Source organism: Syngnathoides biaculeatus, chromosome 10 (genome assembly GCF_019802595.1).
Source record: "Syngnathoides biaculeatus isolate LvHL_M chromosome 10, ASM1980259v1, whole genome shotgun sequence".
NCBI classification, from domain to species: Eukaryota; Metazoa; Chordata; class Actinopteri; order Syngnathiformes; family Syngnathidae; genus Syngnathoides; species Syngnathoides biaculeatus.
The window spans coordinates 10,694,181-10,717,314 of NC_084649.1; the positions used below are offsets into that span (position 1 = coordinate 10,694,181).

The window sequence follows — 23,134 nt, forward strand, 5'->3', positions numbered from 1 at the left end:
CCATCTGTCTCTCAAAGTTCCTTTCCTGGATGCCGTACTTACCCATCACTTCTTCATCGCCCCTATTTCCTTTATCAATATGTCCATTACAATCTGCACCAATCACAACTCTCTCGCTGTCTGGGATGCTCAGAACTACTTCATCTAGTTCCTTCCAGAATTTCTCTTTCAACTCTAGGTCACATCCTAGCTATGGGGCATAGCCGCTAACCACATTATACATAACACCCTAAATTTCAAATTTTAGTCTCATCACTCGATCTGATACTCTTTTCACCTCCAAGACATTCTTAGCCAGCTCTTCCTTTAAAATAACCCCTACTCCATTTCTCTTCCCATCTACTCCGTGGTAGAATAATTTAAACCCTGCTCCCAAACTTCTAGCCTTACTACCTTTCCACCTGCTCTCTTGGATGAACAGAATATCAACCTTTCTCCTAATCATCATGTCAACCAACTCCTGAGCTTTTCCTGTCATAGTCCCAACATTCAAAGTCCCTACACTCAGTTGTAGGCTCTGTCCATTCCTTTTTTTCTTCTGACGATGGATCCGGTTTATTGGGTGCAATTTTGATTCATCTTATGTGCATATGTGCAGTCCATTCCAATTTAATCTTTATTTAAAGTTCTTTTTTTTATTATTTTCCCAGTTCAAACTTCGCAAAAAACATTGGTTTACAATACTAGCAAGTGTACTTTTAAGGTATAGTACTCCTGCCTTGTTCTTCATGAACATATCGGGCTGGTATGCTCCTGTATTATTTTATTGGTTCTGGGAGGGCTAAGTATTTTTTTTTTTTTTTTTTTTGGAGGTGATAGTTACTGTGAAATGTTTGGGAAAACAAAACTTAAACATAATGTGAGGGCAGTATGATGGTGGTCATCATGCCTCCCTCTGAGTTTGGAGGTTTAGAATCTTGCCTTCCTATGTGGACTTTGCTGGTTCTCCCTGTCCCTACTTGAGGTTTCTCGGAGTCCTCCCACTTCTTCCCACATTCCAAATAGATGCAAGCATGTGAGATTGAATGAAGAATCGAAATTGAATGTGAATGGGTTTTTTCTTTGTCGAGATCCATTCTGCGATTGACTGCCAACCAGTCCAAGGTGTACCCTGCCTCTAACTCAAGGTCAACTGGGATAAGCTCCAACCTATCTGCGGCCCTACTGTGGACAAACAATATAGAAAATAGATGGATGGATAAATGCTAATGTTGTCTTACCATTTTACAACCCACAATCTCCACTTTTGCTGCAGTGGTCAGTTTCCTGGCCGCTCTTCGTCTTCTTTGTCTCCTTGGTGTCACGCCATAAAGTAAATACAGAATACCCTCGTTTTCATTCCACGATGCAAGTGTGTTTCGTTCTGACTCCGAATGGAGACGAGTAGAGCTGAGCCAAGCTGTGCGGTGCCACTTTTCATCCGTGGCTTTTTTATCCTGCAGGTGGAATGAACCGCAGGTCAGTAAAAGAAAGAAAATAGTTGTCTTAACGTCGTTGCTCGGCAACCACAGACGCTGTTAAGCCCTGCTATTTTAGGCTCTCTATTTTGCCTCGTGTGTAAACGGCGGCATAGATACTGTGCGTAATTTTGCCGACAAAACAAAAGTAAGAATGAACAATGAAAGTCTCTGTGCGATGAGTAAACAACAAAAGCAGTGACCGTCCACCTTGATGATTTGATCATTGTGAGTTATTTTTCTCACACTTCATTAGTCAGCTAAAAACGTGTGACTCCTTGTTAGAATAGATTTGACGGAGCTCCTCCTGATCCTGTATCAGTGAAGGATGCAAAGTCGAATAATTTTGAGTCCCCATACCAAGCTAGTGTTTTCCCAACACAACAGAAAATCCGTATCCAAATTATGTAGCAAAAGCTTTCTTAACAATATATTTAAAACTCTAAATTGCATTATTTATATAGACTATGCATTGAATAATCATCAAAAAAAAATTTATTTGACTACATTTATTTGCTCAACGATTGGATTAATGAATGATCCATTCATGTAGGATTTGTTCTTTAAATGCTAAATCCTTTTATAACTTTTGAATGTTGAATGTTATGTGACAAAAATCATAGCTATTTGAGACTGAGTCAACAATGTTCACTGGGAGCAGCTAAGTACAGCGTTCTCCTTTCCCCAAATGCTTTAAGACATGATTCATTAACATTTGTAACGATCGATAAATCTATCACTAAGCTATAATAATAATAATATTCATCCATCCATTTTATTTGCCGCTTATCCTCACGAGGGTCGCAGGGAGTGCTGAAGCCTATCCCAGATGTCAATGGGCAGGAGGCGGGGTACACCCTGAAATGGTTGCCAGCCAATCGCAGGGCACACAGAGACAAACAGCCGCATTCACAATCACACCTAGGGTCAATTTAGAGTGTCCAAATATTGTTGCATGTTTTGGGGATGTGGGAGGAAACTGGAGAGCCCGGAGAAAACCCACGCAGGCCCAGGGAGAACATGCAAACTCCACATAGGCGGGGCCAGGATGGGACCCGGGACCTCAGAACTGTGAGGCCAACGCTTTACCATCTGATCCACCATGCCGCCAATAATAATAATAATAATAATAATAATAATCATTAATAATAAGAAGAATAATAAACCCAATAAATAATAATAATAATAATAAACTCAATTACTATGATTATCCCTCCTCCAAAGACAGAAAGGAAAAAGTGGCGTAAAAGTCTTGCTGAAAGGAAAACTTGTATGAAGGCCTAATGGGATGTCCAATTATAAAAACATGGAGGATTTTACATCGGAAATGCAAACTTTTTTTTTTTTTTGCTTCCTGTGCCATATGCTTTCTGCAACTTTCACGAGAATGACTGGGGTGGCTTCTCTGATGCTAATTCCAGTTCTCATTATGCATCCATGGATTCTATCAGCATTTGAAATTTACACCAGGGGGCAATAATATACTCGACTTAATACAGTATACACAAATATCAAGAACGCCTACAGAGCCATTTCTCTACCCCACATGGGCAACCCTGACCACCTATACTGTTCTCCTAATAATAAAGTTTTCTTGAAAGTTTTGCTCTTTTAATAAGTGCCGTGTGCTTTTCCCAGCCTTGTGTAACCTTACATGTGACATCACTGGTAATTAGAGTCCTCACAGACTGTTTTTGCAAGAGAATGAAGATGTTAACTCAAGAAAGTATTTAATGTGTGAAAGGGGACATCGTGTATCACCAGTAGTATCTTTTGTATGCATTGCACTGCTTGACGCTGGCAGTTCGCGGCATTCACGGCGATGCGGTCGGCCTCTGTCGGGACATTTTCTTCACGTGCGTGCGGAACACTCCAGTATGGATGAGTGTTTGTGTTATTGATTACCAGGTCGGGCATTATTATGCAATGCAAAGCTGATTTAGCTTGTGGTTTTTCTCTGAGGAAAGTCGTTACATTCCTCATGCAATCTATCTCAATGAAGGTCATACTGTGAGTTAAGCAACAACGCCAAATGAAGAGTGGGCTCACGTGAATAGGCTTTGCTTGCAGAGGTACACAAGCCGTACTGGATGGGTTAAAATGGTCCCGACCGGCACATCCTCTCCAAGATGTACCCGACTCACCATTGAGTCCTCTCTATTAGAGCTTGACATTTTTGGGAATACTTGTGGGAAAGACGTCAATTACAAATTTCATCATGTGACTGGGGCACGTCAGGAAAAATGTCAGCAGAAGGAGGCGGGTTTGGAATCAGAACAATGAGGGGAGTTATTATTTAAATAAAATTATGTTGATAAGGGCTATTTGTAATGTCCAGCATTATGTTTTTATTGAAATTTGTAATTCCCCCCCCTCCACTAACTGTTTGCAAGCAGCCACCAGGGCAGCGCGTGACGTATTTGGATCGATGACACATGGTGCCGTGCCAACATGACGGCCATATGGTGGGAATAAAAAGCTTTGCGGCACAACACAAAGTAATCGAAGACAAGACTGTTGATAACATCGCATCAAAACAATTGCATTGCCTGACGGGGATTGAATTATTCCATCATGGGATTGAGATGAGACAGGTGTATTTTGGAGGAAGCCGGTTTTATACAACAGTGAATTTACACTCCTGCGTCACCGTCTTCTCTATCAATATCTCTCATTGCCTCTGCTTCTCTCTCGCTCTCTCTCTCTTTCTCTCTCTCTGTCTTTCTCTGCTGAGGAAGCACAGGCTCAGTTCAGGGGGAGGTTCTGTGTCCCTCAGTGAATTCCTTCAAAGCTCCTTTTCCAACCAGGCAAAGTTTGCTGCATATTTAAAGCCATCATTGTGTCTTCTGCTTCTTGTGCTTGGTGCTTTTATTGGCCCAGCTGTGTGAGCTATAGGATTGCTCCTAATGTGTGTACTGTAGTGGGTATTTCAGCGTGTGTTTACCTCACCTGTGCACAGCTCCGGATGATTGAGCTGGATTACCCCCCCCCCCCCCCACTACAGCAACAAAAACTGATTTTCTTTTCTGTGTCTGTTGGCAAGACATTAATCGTTTTGGACAACGTATGGAAACCAGGAACTAAGAAACATCTGGTTGTTCCACGTTGGCTGCAATATTAGTCACTCCTTTACATTGTAATCATTAGATTGCACAGGAGTGCCGATTAGACTAATCAAATCGAATAAAAGAACACACTCTGAATATTCTACCTCGACAAAGACAATAGTGTTCTATTTTGATTGGCGCAGTCAGTCAGAGGGACACTAATTAATTAATCAATCGTTGTTTATTCTTGGAGTTAGTGTCAATCAAGAAGTATTATTATTCTCTTTGTAAAAGCATACGTTTTGTATTAGATTTTCCAGTCCATAACTGACATTCCTACATTCCCCTGGTTTGTGTGCCGATGTTCATGTGAGTGTGAACGATTGTCTGTCTCTGTTTTTGCCCTGTGACTCACTGGCGACCACACCAAGGTGTAGTCCATCTTTCGCGCTGGAGTCTGCTGGGATATGCTGTGGGTCCCTGTGACCCTGCACAGGATAACCGGTACAGGTGGTGATTTGCACGTCTGCCTCACAGTTGTCGAGTCCCAAGCTCAAAAGTCACGTCAGGCTGTGTGGAGTTTACACGCTTTACCCGGGGTTCCGTGGGTTTTCTCCAGTTAATTCCAATTTTTATTATTTTTGCTTTTATGTATGCACTGATGCAGGAGAGGCTTTCCGATTTCATTGTAGTGTTTCTTATGATGGCAATAAATGTCATTCGTTCATTCATTCAGTACTCGAACTTCCTTCCATGTACATTTTAGGTTAATGCTAAATCACAACTACTTAAATGGAAATGTTAAGGTGCCACAAATAGTTTTTTCAATGAGTCAAAGATCCATTTATTGACTTTGGTCAGGCACTGTGATAATACTATAATAATATACTACCACTGTGTTCAAAACAATGTCTCCTTTTCATTCAAATCAACAAGACAATTCTAACTCAAATAACATGTCATTACTATTGTGACATCAATTAAAATAATGAATTGAATTTGGATAATACAAAACATGACCCTTCTCGTGAGGGAGCGGGTCAAGAAATCTTTTCTTTTAGACTATAAACACAAAAAACAACAAGAAATAAGGGGAACTGCATGTCTGTATTATAATTCAGTGGCTTCACACTTTGAATGTGTGCAAGAGTCAATTTTGACTGTACACTTTTCGTTGCGCAGCGAAATTGGAACATGCCATTTTTGTACAATCTAGGCTCTCACAGCTGGCAAAATGTCAGGATGTGAACTTTCCCTAAAATGAAAGGGAAATTTAAAAATTGCACATTGGCAGTGTACTCTTCTTAACCCAGTAGAAGTATGTGTCGTGGAGGTTTTCTCCGCTTTTGCGAGTTCAGGTAAGTGGGGCTGCCGTCACGTCAGTGTGTCAGCCGGAGCGCCTCTCGGGGCTAAACTCAGAGGAATGATGCTTATATATTCATCGAAACAGACATGTACATTTTCTGCTGTTCTCCGGTTCTTAGAATACACGTCTGTGTGTGCGGTTTTCGAAGAGACAAAGAGCAACCATATTGCAAAGTGAAACCAAACATAGAATTAATATGGAAGTATTTGTGAGGGTTAGCACATCTGCCCCACAGTTCCAAGGACCGGGGTTTGAATCCTGGCCCCGCTTGTGTGAAGTTTGCATGTTGTCCCCGTGCCTGCGTGGATTTTCTGTGATCTCTCCTTTCCTCCCTCATACATAGATTGATTGAAGAATTTAAATTGCCTGTCAATGTGTGTGAATGGTTGTTTTTTTTATTTCCTTTTATTTTATTTTTGACCAGGTCAGGTTTAATCACACCTTTTGCCCAAAGTTAAGTGGGATAGGATTCAGCACATACACAAGCCTAGTGAGGATAAGCGGCTAAGAAAATGGTTGGATGGATGTGATTAATCTGAAATGTTAACACTGATTATTTTTTTACATCAAAATACATTTAAACATGTATATTTCAGCTTCAAAAATTTAACATAAATAGCTCTAAATTCAGCTCCAAATTCACCATTCAGTGTATTTTTTTCCAGAATACATCCACAATATATCAAGCTGTTAAATTAGCGGCATTTACACGGCTAACATAGCACTTCCTGTATTAGGTTCTCATTCATGTTCTTAAGACAAGACGCACAACATCCAGTGGCAAATTACTGCTGACTTATTGATCAATATGTGATAACGTTCACTAATTAAGATCAAGTAAAGCACTTTAATAATGCATTCTGTTGCAATGAGTAATGGCTAATGCTAACAAGGCACTTAAAGTATACTCGAGTGTTACTACTCACTTTGTCATTGACACACACAGCCACGCAAAACTTAGCATTGGGTGCTCACACGACTGCTTCCAGCCACTCACTGCCCTCACTCACACGTCACTGCCCAGGTGCGAGCAATGCAAACTCGACCGCTCGGATAACAAATGTACAAATAAACACAAGATTCATAAACGGAACACCTCAGTTAGAGAAATGAACATGTTTTTCCCAGACGTGATGGTCAAAACTATGGTGGGGGGAGGGCTTACTAGGACAGAATCTCTGCAGGTAGTTTACATCCATGTTGTCTGTGCATCGTTGGCTAGGAGGTTGGTACACTTGGGCTCACCCAACTAAAACACAGTAAAGGAATACTATCGCGGATGCCACGAATAGGCGGCAAAGGCTCTGATGAATCTCAGCTAATGATGTCTGTCCCTTGTGGGTGACTGGCAACCAGTGCAGAGTTTACCCTTCTCACCTGAAATCAGCAGGGATGGGCTTCAGCTCACCTGCAATGTGACCCCGAAGGAGGACAAGCGTTGTTAAAAATGAATGACTGGATTTGGCAGGTGTATCCAATGAAGTGGCCAGAGTGTGTTTAACAATTCATTCCAAAAAAGATGCTGCTCATGAGGGTTACTGATAGGGTGTATAAAAATCGTGCCTATTACTAATGTGCTGTACGCGTGCCAATGCAGCATAGAACCTAATTTATAAAGAATGTTTTGGTGGAGATTGACATGCACTTTATTCATGAATGCGTGGTGAAGTGGATCATAACCTCACTGGTTCCTGTGCGTAGACAAAGACATGATCATTCGGGTGTCATGCCATCGTGCCATCGTGCCATGTCCTTATTCTCACCCTTCCCTTGGCATGTGCATATGCGTTACAAAACGTGTGAGGCTCTCTGCGCATTTTGTTTCTTTGCGCGTCCGCCGTGCCATATGATCCTCTGATCTCAGTTTTGTCACGCATGGCTCCCCCGAACACCTTGGCCTCCCTCAAGCACTGAGCTGAAACCCCCCGTTCATTTTTACTCCGTCCACTCCTCCTTCTGCTCTCTGTCCTTTTGCTCTCCTCCTTTTCTTGCTCCCCCCCCCTCTCTCTCTTTTGTGTATCTACTGATGTGTGAAATTATTCTGGGATGGAGGGATGGATTCCTCCCCAAAGGGCTGAGTGGAGGCGTGAGTCTATTGTTCAATAATAGATTGGGGGTGTATGTGTATCTGTCCCTGGTAATAGACTATAGACTAGTTTCAGATAACAAACCATACCAAGGTGGACAGATGATAGTAAAGCCTTTTTTTTCACCCATCGGGAATAACTTGTTCGATTGCAGTAAATTGCTTGCTGAGCAGAGTTTAAAAATAAGAAACCTGCCCAACTTTTTAAGACTGATATACACACACAATACTTTCTTGCAGTATCAGTCAATTCATGAATTCTACATTAAATGGACGTGCAGTATACGATCTTCATCATTGCCGCAGATTCGTGTTCTGTTCATGCAAACATTTGTTATTGTTCGGAGTTACTGCGTGTACAGCGCTTCCAGTTAATTTTCTGCAGAAACTAAACAACTTGCCCTTTGATTGACATGTGACTGACATCTAGCATTTTAAAAAGTTGACTACTGTAGTACCGATTGAAATAACAAAAACAATTTATATTGTGCACTCGTCATTATGTCTGACATCACGCGATGAACACACATACACACACAGCAGGTTAGTTTTATGCTTGGAAAGTGAATCTCTTTAAAAGAAGACTAAACACATCTTTTTCGCATCCAACTCATCGTTGTTGTCTTATTATTGGTGTCACATTATTCTCACTTTACTCATTTTGTAGAACAGGTACCAGAGACGGGTTTCTTTCGTCACCAAAAGCTACTTTTTTGGCTGTGTGCCGATCATCGGCCGGTATCACAAAGTCTCAGAAGATATGCTCAAGTCTTGAGTTATTTACGAAAAGTTGCGTGAAATAATGTTTTGAATAGTCTTAGGTACAATGTTTTGAATAGTCTTGGATTTTATGGCTTTACTGATCTTTGACAAAACACTGTGTGTATGAACCTTTATCCTTTCAAAAATCTTAAATGTAAATCTTCCTGCCAACATATCCACTCTGTAATTCCCTAAATGTGCGTAATTGTTCGAGGCATTGAATAAAAGGCTGCCCTACACGCAGAGATCAGAAACAAGCGACTGTCGAAATGACACCGACTACAATGCACAGTTGACATTCATCTCTGCCACAATGTTTCTGCTCCACACGTCACCGCACAACTCTTTGGGTGCGAAAAGAAATTGGAGAAACAAGGCATTGCTGGAGTGTAAATGATTAGAAATGAAAGATTCAGCATTTCGCTGGAGAACATTTGTGATACTATCAGGATGCGCTGGTCGCCGCGCGATGAAGTGCAGAAAGCGCGTCCCGTGTCTCGCCGCCAACATGACTGTGTGAATGAGAAGATCAAAAAGCATATATATTTAAGTCTACTGCCCCATTTACCGGGTGCGTCACCATGGTAACCACATGCGCGCGTGCGCGTGCGGGGGTATTTGTGCTTAATGGCGTGATCGATGATGGCGCGAGCGTGACACAAATGGAGTCCACGATTGCGCAGTACATCGGAAGTGATAAGAGAGACATCTGGTCGAGAAGTGTGATTGTAATGCTGAACGTGTGCAACGCATAAAAAAAGAAAAACAGCTGATGAAGGACAAAAGTAGTGTTTGTAAGCCACAAGCTTCTTTGTGCGCTTTCGGAGGCTCTGAGCTTCTGCGCCCTGTCTCCAGCCTCAAGCTGTCTGTATGCAGTACTGTATGTGCGGCTATGAGTGTAAAAGTTGAATATTTCATTGTTGTTTGTCAGCCATTAAAACGATAGATGGAATTAAACATGCGTTCATTGTACAGTATTCCCCCGTGTCTTTGCCGAGATATGTTCTGTTCTCCTCACATAGGTAAGACATGGCAGGAGATATGTCTCGGAAATAATTTACACCAGAGGGATGATATTAAATGTCAGCTAGCAGACTGTGGAAAACTGCTACGGATCCATTATGGAAAGTCAGAATGATACCGGGAGCAGACAGCCCGTTTCGGGGCCTCTGCTGTTTTGAAGGGTGTCCTTGATTTATGACTTTGATGCGAGACTTGCAAATGTCCAACTCACTCTGGCACATGGCCGCCAGAAGCTGACACACTCCATTTTGTCAGCCGTGTCGGAGCGAAGATAAAAGAAGTGTGCTTTCTGGAAACTTACAGAAATGTTCATTTTTAGAATAAAATGGATGTGCCGTTCGTTCATGCACTGGTAGGATTTATAGTATTCCTGTCAGTGTGTGTGTGTGTGTTTGTTTCCTGGAGCATGCCCATGGCTCCAACCTCTCCAGTTGACATTGAGAACTCTGCTGTTACCGTTTACCAGTGTAAAGCGCAATTTAATGAGAGGGCATAGAAGCCAAAAACACTGACATGCGAGCACACGCGTGCTCAAGTGAATTCACACGCGCACGCGAATCCACAGCCTATATACAAATCCGTGGTGTGTTCCTCAGCTCCTTATGTTGATTCTTTTATTTTTAATCATTCCTCTGTCTTTTGCGTTGAGAAATATTTTATGTTTGGAGAGTGCCAAGTTATAATCACTAATTAGTCCTCCAGGCTCTTTATCTCCTTCTTCTTACTCTCTCTCTCTCTCTCTCTCTCTCTCTCTCTCTCTCTCTCTCTCTCTGAGTCACACATAGCCCAATTAACACCCAGTATCAGCTTGTGCCTGTTATTACATTCTATCTCTCCTCAAACTTCAAACAATGTCCTTGCTCCGCTGACCCAACTGGCAAAAAACAAATGTCCCGCAATGGAAAAAGAAAAACAAAAACAAAAAAAAATTACATAAAAAAAAAAACCAAAAAGGATAATTGGATTAATTAAATTCATAGGTGCAATTTCTTTGTTGGCTTGTGCAATTAACCCATGAGGCTTAAATGTGACTGAACAGTGAATGCGTTAATGGGGTTTCACAGATTGTTTGGATGAGTGTTTCAGCGGTTCTCACTACAGTCGAGGAGAGGCTGGGATTCACCATTTTACAAGTCCTCCCCTCCCCTCTCTCACATTCTGCTCCTGCTCTATTTTCTCCATGTGGCGCAGACCCTTTATTTATCTTGCCTGCTTTAATTTGACACAAAATATTGTTAACTGGAGACACAGAGATATATTAAACTGTGGGAATGCGTGAAACAGCGCGTGTGGGTGTCGTGTGTCGTGTGTGTGACTTTGTGATTCAGGTGCCTCTAAGACTCACACGCACACGCACACACACACACACACACACACACACACAATGTCCAGCAGTGGGCTATAATGAGAAGTCAGACTGTTCAGTGGATACAATACATTTTGTATCTGTAATGTCCCCACATACAACCTCTGTATTATCTAAGTCCTGTGTAAATTAGATTTAATTCAACGGAGACAGATAAAGGATTCAAAATGTGTGCGTGAGATCGTTGTGCTCCCATCCTGAGTACCTGCGCAGTGAGAGTGTGTGTGGGTAGAACTTTGTCCGGAACACTTTACAACTTTTTGCTCATCAGACTCTGCACTACCCTAGTGTTTTTCTCACCATTACAAATGAATGCGTACACCCTTGAGGCACTAGTGTACTGTGTCGGTATCAGCTTAAATCAATCACTTTAGCAGCTGGAACTCCTAAATATCTGAATAAGAAATATAGATCCACTGATATGATGTGTGGGGTTTTTTTTTTTTTTTTTTTTTTACCTGGAACATCACAGTTTGAATGATGTGCAAAAAGAAATGTAACTATAGAGAAACACTAGCTTCCATTCTGATCACACTTTTTTGCGACTATTCGAATAACTACTAAGATTTAAGTATTAAAACTAAACCACTGAACATTATTGAGGACTGCTTCACAAGAAGGATTCTGTGTTTTCCTTTTCTCTGTACACCTTCATATTCTCAAAGCATGTATGTTAGATCAATGATTCCAACCACTGAGCCACGGTGCATTAATGCACCATGAGAGCTCATCAGGTATGTTTGTTCATCTTGGTCCAGAATTGTGTGAGAGAGTGCCAGAAAAGTGCAGTCTTTTTCTTATCATCTTTGCCAGTGATGTACTGTACAGTGACCGGTACAACAATTAAATAAATGCTCTTGCACAAGATGGCAGAAGGTAGAATTAATCTGCGTCCACCTGTTGCCTTGCATATAACAGCGATTGTGTTGTGTTAAAGTAACTGGGCCCAGATTTAATCGATGAGTAATTATATTTGTGAGTAAATTGAGACAAAAATCATCATTATTTCTGGATAATGTACTTTTTGTAACATTCTTTTGTGGTGGAGTGTCATGAGATTTGGAAAATGCCGTTTTGGATTGGTTAAATATTTAGAGGTTTGTGCATTTCACTGGTTGTCACGTCATTCACAGTAATAAGAAATTTTTAATGTAATTTGAGTTAGAACCTGGCGGCACGGCGGATGACTGGTTAGCATATCTGCCTCTAACCAAGAGTCAGATGGGACAGGCTCCAGCTTGCCCACAACCATAGTGAGGATAAGCGCTTCTGAAAATGGACGGACGGATGTATGAATGAATTAAAACAGCCGCTTCAATGATGAAAATGCAAATGGAGGCGTAGAATAACTCCTCTCAAGCAAAATGTACATTTGTGGTGCCAGAAATAGGAATGGTATTAAAATGTGATTTTTACAAATTTATCAGTCATTTTTTGCAGGTAGTCGTTAATGGATGGATGTGGAACTAAGAGAGCTAAATAAATGCTGAGATTAAAAAAAAAAAAAAAAAATCCTGTTGTTATTAGGTTACTTGGACTGGTGATCAGCCAAGGGTGTAACCCTTCTGCGCACCCTCAGCCAGCTGGGATAGGCTCCGGCTTCCCCGTGACCTTGAACATTATAAGTGGTTTAGAGAATGGATGGCTGGGGTTATTATTCATAGTTTAACAGCACGTAAAATCATTGCCATCTCTTTCAGAATTGAAATAAATGAAAGAACACATGGTGCAGCTCAATGGGGATGCGTAAGGTACTATTTCTCTTGTTCCAAAATACTCAATAAAAGATAGATCATAGCCAGAAAAGCAATGAAAGCTTACAGCTTTACTCAGCGTCCAATCAATGTTCTGATGTCACCATTATCCTGCTCACATTTTTGCCTGTTAACAGCTTATCGTAAGCAGTAGCACGTTTTCATTTTCAATTTTTCTCTTTTTACTTCACACCATTTATTAGTGGATACATTACATACAATATTTCTAAATTTCAATGTCATTGTAATAAATAGCCCTGTAATTGCCTGGCAAATTTTAGCTCAAACTCTCGCCCAAAGTCAACTCCGATGGACGTCAGCATGTATCTTTCAATATTAATTATCCTTTCTTTTTTTTTTGATACACAGTATTAAAAAAGGTACTGTTTTACTGTAGTGTGAGGCACATACATGAACCTGTCACCTTCAATGATGTTCTGAGTTACATATCTGCTGAGGACAGTGAAGGACAAATGAATCTGAAAGTGAAAACCTCCCCGTGTTGAAAATATGTCCCATTCAATAAACACACATTAAAGATGAGAGTATCTTGTGAATTTGACTTACTTGTATTCTCAACGCTATTCCGGCGATGGTCCCCATATTTAGATGGATTGTAAATATATTGTTTCCCATGTTTACTTGCAGGGTGAAATATTGTGTTTGTGTAGTGCGTCCGTTTTCAATTTCGGAGGCGATACCTGAACAGTTCCACTCGGGAGACACGCAGTATTTGTCCAGAGTGTTCTCTCATCAAATGGCCATTCTACCTTGTATGGTATATTTCTCAGTCTGCCCATCTCTGTCCTCCCTCTTCCTCCCTCTTCCTCCTCCCTCCTGCTGATGTATGAAATGTCTACTCCCATACGGAGGGTGTTTGTAACAGTCAGGGTAATCAAATTTCACTGATTCCTTGGGGATTAAACAGTGTGTGTGTGCGCTTGTCTGATATTAGCTGTGTACCAGGTCTGAATTGTATTCCTGCAGTGTCATTAGTCTAAGACTAGCTCAGCTGTAATAAAATATCCATCATCTTGTTCTCTAAGGAAGAAGAACTTCACGAGTGACACCGACGCTGCATTTGCATACCAGCAGTGCATATATTTAAAATTCGACTGTGTCGTATAAAGCAGTAGGTGGGTGGGAGATTGATAAACACACGCATTTCCAAATGAGAACATCTAATTTGTATCTTGGCTAAATGACAAGAAAAAAAAGAAAATAGATTCATTCCTCTCTTTGGATATTTGACAGGTAAATGTTTTGTCCACAAAATTTTTGTTTTGCCTCAAAGAAAGGAAGCAATACAATTATAAAGTGACACTGCGGCCAGTTGGCAGCATTTGCACTGTATGCTCTGGCGGTGTCGTTTTTGCCGCTTGCCCTCTCGAAAGTCTTAACGTTGTCCAATACACAACAGCAGCGTCAATATTAGTGTTAAATGGCTGCTCTTAATGTGCAAGCAGAATTCAGAAGACACACTCCATTGCAACCCCTACGAGGTGGAAAGTTACCCTGGCAGGATATAACTGATGTCAGAGTCCTTTTTACTCTCCAAAAGTGCATTAAATTACAGCAATTATTATCTAACTGTGCAACAACTATGACTTTAATTTAATGGATGAAAAGCACCAGCTTTAAGCAAACAAAGGTCGTGATGGCTTCCAAACTGGCAACTATTATACAGTAAGAAGCCGCCCCACTCCTGTCTGACAGTAAAAATGTTGCTTTCTTTACACAACTCCCCAGTTCTTTATTTTTATACATGTATCTTACATCATTTTTAAAGATAGCGAGCACACTTTGACACCCACTGCATGAATCACAGTACTTAAAGAGAGGGTGATGACACCAGGCTCTACTTTGTGCAGTGCATCATCACCGTGCATTGCACTTGAAGTGAAGAGGAGTCCTTTCAGATGTATACATTACATTTCCAAAGTATTTATGGCATTGTATGCGTTCATGGGATATCATCATTTCAGACCGCGAATGCGTTTGTCTGCAGTGGATCATTACAACTTGTCATTCTGTGGGCTGCTTTCATCCAAACAAACATTAAACAATGCCCGGATTCTGCTGACTCCTGATTTGTAGGTAAAGTCAACAAGTCGAGCAAATTAGTATTCTGGGATTAAAAAAAATGATGTATTTAGACAGTGATAAACATTCCTATCATAAACTCTTATAGCTGATATAAAAGTGACAGCGATTCTACAAGTTGGAAATCATCAGAATTGGAAGTGTGAAAGGTTTATCACAGTTTTCAGTACAGTGAAAGAATGAGCGCGAGGGCCCATAGTAACGCTCTATTCAGGTCCAGCACAAGGATTCGTCCTTGGCAAAGACACATCTCACAGAGTACAAGTCAGTCAACAGAACTAGCTCCATAACCTGCAATGTTAGCTTTTCCCTATGATTGCTTTTACTCCACCCGTCTTTCTCCCCGCGTGGAGCCGCCTGCTTTGTTGGCACAAGAGGAGATAAACTCCAGGTACTTGTACTGTATATCTGTATAATGGTGCTTGTCCCTCCTAGTTTGTTTTTAAGGCCTGAGAATAATTAAATATGCATGGCTTCAGCATGGGGGCGAGGCGAGATTTTTTTTTTCCTACAGCAACAGACAAATGACATGAAATCTTTATTTGTCAGAGACAAACAGCCTTGATTTCGGAGTGACAGACACATCGCTACGGGAGTTCTGGCTGTCAGCAGCACCTTTTGTAGGTTTTGCGAGTGATTTAGCCCAGGTACGCAGACTTCTGCAGCCGGCCGTATGAAGCTGGGTGAGCAGACAAACCCGAGGATCACAGCAGAGACCAATCTTTCAAATGTATTCATTAAACTCCCAAATGCTCCCCTAAACGAATGTAATTAGAATATGGTAATGAGAGAGGGTTGAACCGGGGAGTGTTGTATTAAGCTCAGCAGCACACAGCCAGGATGGGAGAGACAAACAGAAAGGGAAGCACAGTAAAAGGGTTAGATGAGAGAGAGGAACCCAGAGATTGACTGACAGGGTGCCAATTTGTGTCTTGTAAACAAATATTTATGCCAATGAGAGGTGGCACACTGTTTTTTTCCCCTCTCCCCAACTATCATACGGCAAACCTGCTCGATGACAATGGGAACCACAACAGCAATGCACGAGACTTGAGGGCCGTGCCATGCACCAGGAGAGGTGGAATCGGGGGGTTAACGAAACCACTGGAGACCTTTTCATCAGTACCCCACACCGCCAAACACCCATCCATTTTTTTTAGACTTTCAAACCAACATCTCAGTGTGTGCACACTCTCCTGCTTGACTTAGCGAGAAATTTTGAGGCTTCTGACAGTTTTTATTCAAGACGCCCCTTGGCACAACGGGGGTCCTGGCATTGTGTTTGACACCACACACCTGTTGCCATCTTTGATGTGTTCACCACCCACCCCCACCCCCTGCGGAGAGAGAGGGTGGTGGTGGTTGGGGGGCGGGGGGGGTGGGGTTGCGGGGGGGGGGTTCTTCTCCTCAAATGCAAATGCCCGATAGAAGGAAAAAGAGAGCGAAGGTGCGCAAGAGAATCTTGATTGATGTTCCCTTGGTAGGTTACGGCGGCCTCTCCTGTGCGCTCCACTAAAAAAAAGTTTGAGCTACTTTCTGTACAGTGAATGAGTTCAGCAAACTTCACCGTGGGTTGATGAAGGGCAAACAAGACAGCAGGATGGGCGGAAGGTAAAGACGTCTGACCAGAAGGAGAGGGAGTGACGGGAGAGTGACTATGTCACCATAAAACTGCCATTTCTGTGGACAGAAGCCACTGCATGAATTCTTCAGAGGCCCAGTGTGTGTGTGTGCATTGGTGAAGACCTGTGCATCCCAGCATGCATTAGTTATGACATGTTCAGCGCGTCGTGTACATATTCACGTCTCTTGCGGGATGATGAATGCGATGTGCGTGACTCCCGTCCAATTCGTGGACAGGGGCGGGCCTCAGCTGAAGGTCACATGTCATCCTGCAATGACTGGCCCCCACTAAATCCTGCACGTGTCCACATGAGCATCTGTGTTCATCCAAAGTGATGATGAGCTGTATTTCTAATCATTTTAACACGGCCAACTTTTAAACCTCTGGGATCTCTGATGGCAATTGTATTTCAGTGACAAACCTGCACGGTTTGTTTTTAACTCCTTGTTATATAGTGGACTGAGAGTTTACAATTTGGGGAAGGGGTTGTTGTTCTATTTGTTGATGTTTGGATGGTTTTCCACCAGATTACATCATTGATCATTTTTTGGAGAAGGGACCAATTTCATGTAGTCTTCTTAGTTTGGAAAAGAGGCTTTTAATGGCTTACTGCACAACAATGGAGCAAATTAATGATGCAATTTTGACTTTAAGAAGTGGAGATACCCTCTGCTGACTATGGAAAAGAATTAAATTTTAATTTAAGAAGTGGAAGCTCTCTCTGCAAGATGTAGAAAGACTACTATTAGCATTATAAGAAAAATGCTGGGAAAGAAATTGTATAACATTTTACCTGCCAAGTGCAAAAAAAACAACTGAAATTGAATCAGTTATGAAATAATGACAAAAACTGAAAACTAGATGCAGTAAAAGAAGCAAAAAAATTAAAAAAATCAAAAACTCTTTAAAATGAAAGACTACTTGTGTATGTGCACGAAAAAAGGCAGAGAACAAGCTGAAATTGTCATGTGTATACAATATATGCATGACTATGCACATGTGTACACGTGTGTACGTGTGGGATACCCAGAACGTGATTAGGTGTTTATATGATAAACACAAGGCAAGCTTGAGAGGAATTCTGATCAGGGGCTTTGCAACAGTTGTTATGGAAACAGCGTTAAGCAGCTGTATTAGCCAGTGGAGGTAATATAGAGGCTGTTGAAACTAACAAACAGTGGCGAGGACGGCAGTTAGGGAATATAACACAAACTACGTATTATTGCTCTGGAGTACAATTGCCTTGATGAAATTTTAATTGTGCATCTAGAACAGAACAAAATTATCCATGTCGTAATTCAATCTCTGCCTATCTTTCTCTTTAAGAGCTTCACATATTAATTAAGCAGGCCAGAGGAATAGAGAGCAAACAAGACATTATTGGACAGGTTTACAGCCAACATAGAATCATTAATGTCGGCAGAAAGTGAGATATAACTTTGACTGTTTAGCTCTAGCCTGAGTTCTGAGCTTTTTGAGGAGAAATTGCACTCAGCTGCCATGACATTGTGGATTTTCAAAGTTACAGAGCAATTATTACAGATATACTGTGGACATAAAAAGTCTACACACCTCTCGTCAAATTGCATGCTTTTGTGATTTAACAAAAATGAGACAAGGATAAATCATGTAAAAACTTTTTTCACCATTAATGTGACTTCTAACTTGTACAACTACAATGCGGAGGGAATCAAATCTTTACAAGGAGGGGAGGGTTCAAAAGAAAACAACTCAAACAATGTGGTTGCACAAGTGTAACTCCTGCTCTTATAATTGAGGATGTGGCTGTGTTTGGAATTAATCAATCAAATTGAAACTCATAAAAAATGGGTTAGATGGAAGTCAGCAGGAACCTGCCTCTATTTGAAGGGCCTTTGGTTAACCCCTGATGAAGTTTTGCATTTCGGGATCTGAGGGATCTTACCTTCAAAGGTTACCAGTCAGGATAAGGGTACCACGAATTTCTAATGCAACGAATACGCCATGGAACACAGTGAAGACAGTCACCCTAATGTAGCGAAAATATGCCACAACAGTGACTACCAAAAACTGGACATCCCACTAAAAAATGAATTTAAAATAAAAAAAAATGAGGGAAGCTGCCAAGAGGCCGACAGCAGCAGCATCGGAGAAGCTGCAGGAATTTCTGGCAGTTACTGCCTGTTCAATACATGTGACGGCAATCTCCCATTTTCTTCAGTTGCTGGATGATAGGGAAAGTGGCAAGAAAGAGTCCTTAAATGACAAAGAAAAACCCAACCCTGGCTAGATTTTGCAAAAACAAACTTGAGATCTCCCAAAAACCATGTGGGGAATTTTTCCGATGGTCTGATCAAACAAAGGTCAAATCTTTTGCCCATAATTTCAGAAAGTCATCACCAAAAGCACACATTTCCTACAGTGAAGCATGGTGGTGGCAGCATTGCAGTGTTTTTTGTTTTTTTTTTTTTAGCTTGCACTGTGGCCCTGAGGGAATAATGAAAGACGCCAAATACTGTTGGCACAAAATTCTTCATGAAAGAAATAGAAGGAAAAAAAAACACACCAGATAGTCTATTAGAACATCTGATGTGTATTTTGATTGAATTAATCAGAGGCACGCAAAATTTATGTGTGGAGTCCCTTTTAACATGAGTTCAACATCTTATCATCAGACATCTCCAGTAGTAAGAGGGTGTTCACACTTTTGCAACAACATTACCTCACTTGTATATTTGTTTGTTTTTTTAAGGTTCCCTCTTGAAAAAAAAAAACATTTTCTTTCCAATTTCATGATACAGATTATAGGTCACATTAATGGTGGGAAACTTTATAATACCATTTAATCTTGATCGTAAACCTGCCATTTGAACAGAAGTGCGTAGACTGTTTAGAGCCACTGTAAAGCGGCGGCCATGGGAAATGACACACCCGCCAGGCACTTTCAATGGATTATCGATCATCTGAAGTCAATCTCTTTGTCAGTGTGGGTTTTGCATATCAAAGCAGATTGTTAAATCTGTGCTGAGCAGATTGCTGAAATACAATTCTGAATCGGAGGTTATTATGGTGCCAATCCCTGTCACGTATTTTCAAGGTTCATCTGGAAGTGCACGCTGTTGGTGTTGTGAACAAACGCCAACATCAGCAAACCTCCCCGGTTAATGCTAATGTCCTTCTTTGCTCCATATATGTAAACAAGAGAAAGGCAAAAATGGACTCTGGGTGTACTTAAAAGGAAACCTCAGTGTCTTGCCTCCCATCTCCATAAAATAAACAGTTCAATCCCAAATAATGTGTGTGGTGAGAAGCAGCGTCAGCCTTGGTTTGAGGTACTACTATGGAATGGATGTGACAGTTCCAGTTTACAGACAACTCAGTTTTTCCCCTGATATCTGCCAGGGTGATGCTCATCATTAGACTTCAAAACACAGACAGACACACACACACACAAACACACTCACACAAGACATTCTCGCCTGTGGCCAGACCCTTAAACGGAATCCCTCCAGGGAACGCTCCTGCATAAGTGTAGGCGACCAACCAAGGCGCCCCCACCTTCCTGCTGGGGAAGTACACCCCAGGCTACAGAGTGTGCGTGTGTGCGTGTGTGCAAATACGAACACTTTTCTCATAGAAGCACTTTTCTGTACATGCCATCCATTTCTTGGAGGGAGATGGCCTCTTCGAGACCTGAGTGGGTGGCTGATTTCCCCACTTGCATCGCTCGCAGTCTAACTTCCCACTCATGATCCCAACTTTGTTAGATGCAATATTGCTTAAGTGTCTGTCCCAGTCTCTCCCAATCAGTGTACTACTGACACATCAGACTTTGGTGTGGAAGCACGCGTTTGTATTCAGTCTGGCCTGCCGGAATGCGCTATTGTGTACCTTCACGGAGGCATGCAAATAACAAGCTTTATGGAGTAGATCCCAGGAGGAAGATTCTCTCCGTCCCTGAGTCTGGCACTGTGAACGCACACAGAAACACACACACACTTACAGTATCCCTGAAGGGTCAGTGTGTCGCTAGGCTCGCAGACAACGTTCCATCACTGGCCGGCCGGCCGGCAGGGTAATAACACCGGCTTCCGGGGGAACGACCTTCAAGTCTCACTTGTGTCACTCTTCACATGGGCGTGGAGTGTGTGTGTGTGTGTGGTGTGTGTGTGTGTGTGTGTGTGTGTGTGTGTGTGTGTGTGTGTGTGTGTGTGTGTGTGTGTGTGTGTGTGTGTGTGTCTGTGTGTGTTGGTGAGAAAGGACGCAACAGTGATTGTGTATGTGTGTGGGTGTGTTTTAGAGTGTGTGTCAGCCTGCCATTTCAGCTGACTCCTCTGTTTCGGGCTTTTTAATGGCTCTTATGGGGCAGGCCTTTAATTGCAAGTCTCTCTCTCACTCTCCTTCGTAATCCTCCCATCCTTCTGTCTCCCCCATTCCCTTGTCTCCAGTCTTCCCACCTCTCTCCTTCCGCCTCCCACTGGCTGACAATCACTAGGGGAGCCCCCAGTGCCTGGCCGGAGCTGTGGAGGCCATATAGCATATTGACTTGCTGCAGAGTGGTTTGGGAGGAGGAGAGGTGGCTGCTTGTCACCGCTAATGAATAGATGCATAAATGAACAAGGTGCTCATTGTATGCAAGTGTGTGTGCGTGTGTGTGTATATGCCTTGCGCAGGATGAAAATGTCAACGTGAGTGTTCGTATGTGTGTTTTCAAGGCAGACTCGGCCCTATGCGATTTTCTGTAACTCAGACAGACCGACATTAACAGTTGGCAGATTGATGGTGCTAATAATTAATGGTGTGATGGCAGCCTGTCCCTCACACACACGTGCGCACACTCACACACACAGGCATGCACTTGCACAATTCACATATTAATGCAGGATGAGGCAGTGGGGGTTGGGACATGGCAAGAGAATGGAGGATACTAAAAAACAATCCTGTTAAGTGCCAGCACCCTCCACCTGCTCTCTCTCTCTCTCTCTCTCAATCTCTCTCTCTCTCTCTCTCTCTCTCTCTCTCTCTCTCTCTCTCTCTCTCTCTCTCTCTCTCTCCCTCATTGAACTGGAGTGCTCTCGTGCCAAACTGGGACAAATAACTGACATACACACACATGCACAACCCAAGTACGAGGGAGAGTGGAAGAAGAGGTCTATGGGAGAGATGGGTGATCTGAGGGGGCAGATGAAGGAGGGCTGCATTGTTGATGTCTTCTTCACTATTGCTTTGCGCCACATTTCAAACGATGATTGCCTTAAGAGGACAATTTACATTTCACAGGCATACACAACAAGTGGGTGAGAAGGGAGCCACGGATCGGGAAACAGACTATTGCGTTTAAAGGAGAAGAGTTATACCCTGTGAAGGAAAAAGGCAGCGTTGTATCTTTGTGTGAGGCTGTTTTTTTCCTTTCTCTCTGTAAAATAACCACCTGTATGGCTGATTTATTTTTCCTTCCTGGGCCTTACCTGTGGAAAAAGAAATAGAGTGAATAGGACGGCCGACGAGATGAAAGGAGAGCCGAAGGAATTAAGTGCCGAATTATGAGCGGACTTTATCTAACGTGAGGCTGTGAAACTACAAAAGACAAGAAAACTTTTTCCTATTAACGCACTTGCTCAGCTCCTGTGTGTACACTACGTGTGTGTATGTGTATCCGTGTGTACTTGAGTTGTCGAGCTTTGCTCGTCAATGGAGGCAGGTGATATCGGTGCCTCGGCTCTTGTGATTGGTTGCTAGCCCTGGGGGTCTGTGGTCAATGTCTGTCTCCTGACTGGCTGCTTTGTGACCAATCAAGCACCTAGATTTCACCATGACAATCTGATATATTACAACACACTCACACACACACACACACACACAAGTGGGCATCAACAAGTCATCATGAAATACCTACGTTTTATCTCTGTGTGACACACAAAACACACACACACAAATAAATATATACAGTAACCTCTCCGTTTAACATTTGTCTCACCAGGAGATTGCTGCGTATCTCATCACTTTTGAGAAACACGATGAGTGGCTGACGACATCGCCAAAGACCAGGTGAGGCGAGACCAGACAGTATTGCTTTCACACACACACACACACACACACACACACACACGCACACACACACACACACACGCACACACACACCCATGCACATACAGGGTGACTCTGTCAGCTGGTGACTCATGTTGTTTTAATCCCTATGACCGAGTGACTGTTTGATTAAAACTCTGGGGGTGTGTGTCTCCAAAGCGTCCTTCTGATGGGCTGCTTTACATGTACAGAACGCTTTAGAACACGCTCGGCCTGCAAACCACCTAGTCAGCTGGAAATGGAGTATTAATGAATGTAAATGTATTAGGCTAACTGATGTATAATTCAAACACGAAGGGGGCTGAGGGGTCCTAGGGAGGTGTGCGCATGTGCTTTTGGGTGTGTTTATATGTGCATGAATGTGTGCGTGTGAACAGGGATTCACATGCTAAAACTGAATATTCATCGTTTCCTCTGAACCCTGCGTAGCTCCTTTCCTAGAATATGGAAAAATGGAAAAGAGCATCTGAAAAGGAATCC

At 42.2% G+C, this 23,134-nt stretch overlaps 1 protein-coding gene across 1 annotated transcript in view; it reads left to right on the forward strand.

Moving 5' to 3' along the window:
- Nucleotides 1-23,134, forward strand: part of LOC133507949 (calmodulin-binding transcription activator 1-like) — a 67,250-nt gene that overhangs the window by 13,458 nt on the left and 30,658 nt on the right. Inside the window, 1 exon segment of the mRNA XM_061833558.1 lies at nucleotides 22,548-22,615. Coding sequence (XP_061689542.1) covers nucleotides 22,548-22,615 — 68 coding nt within the window.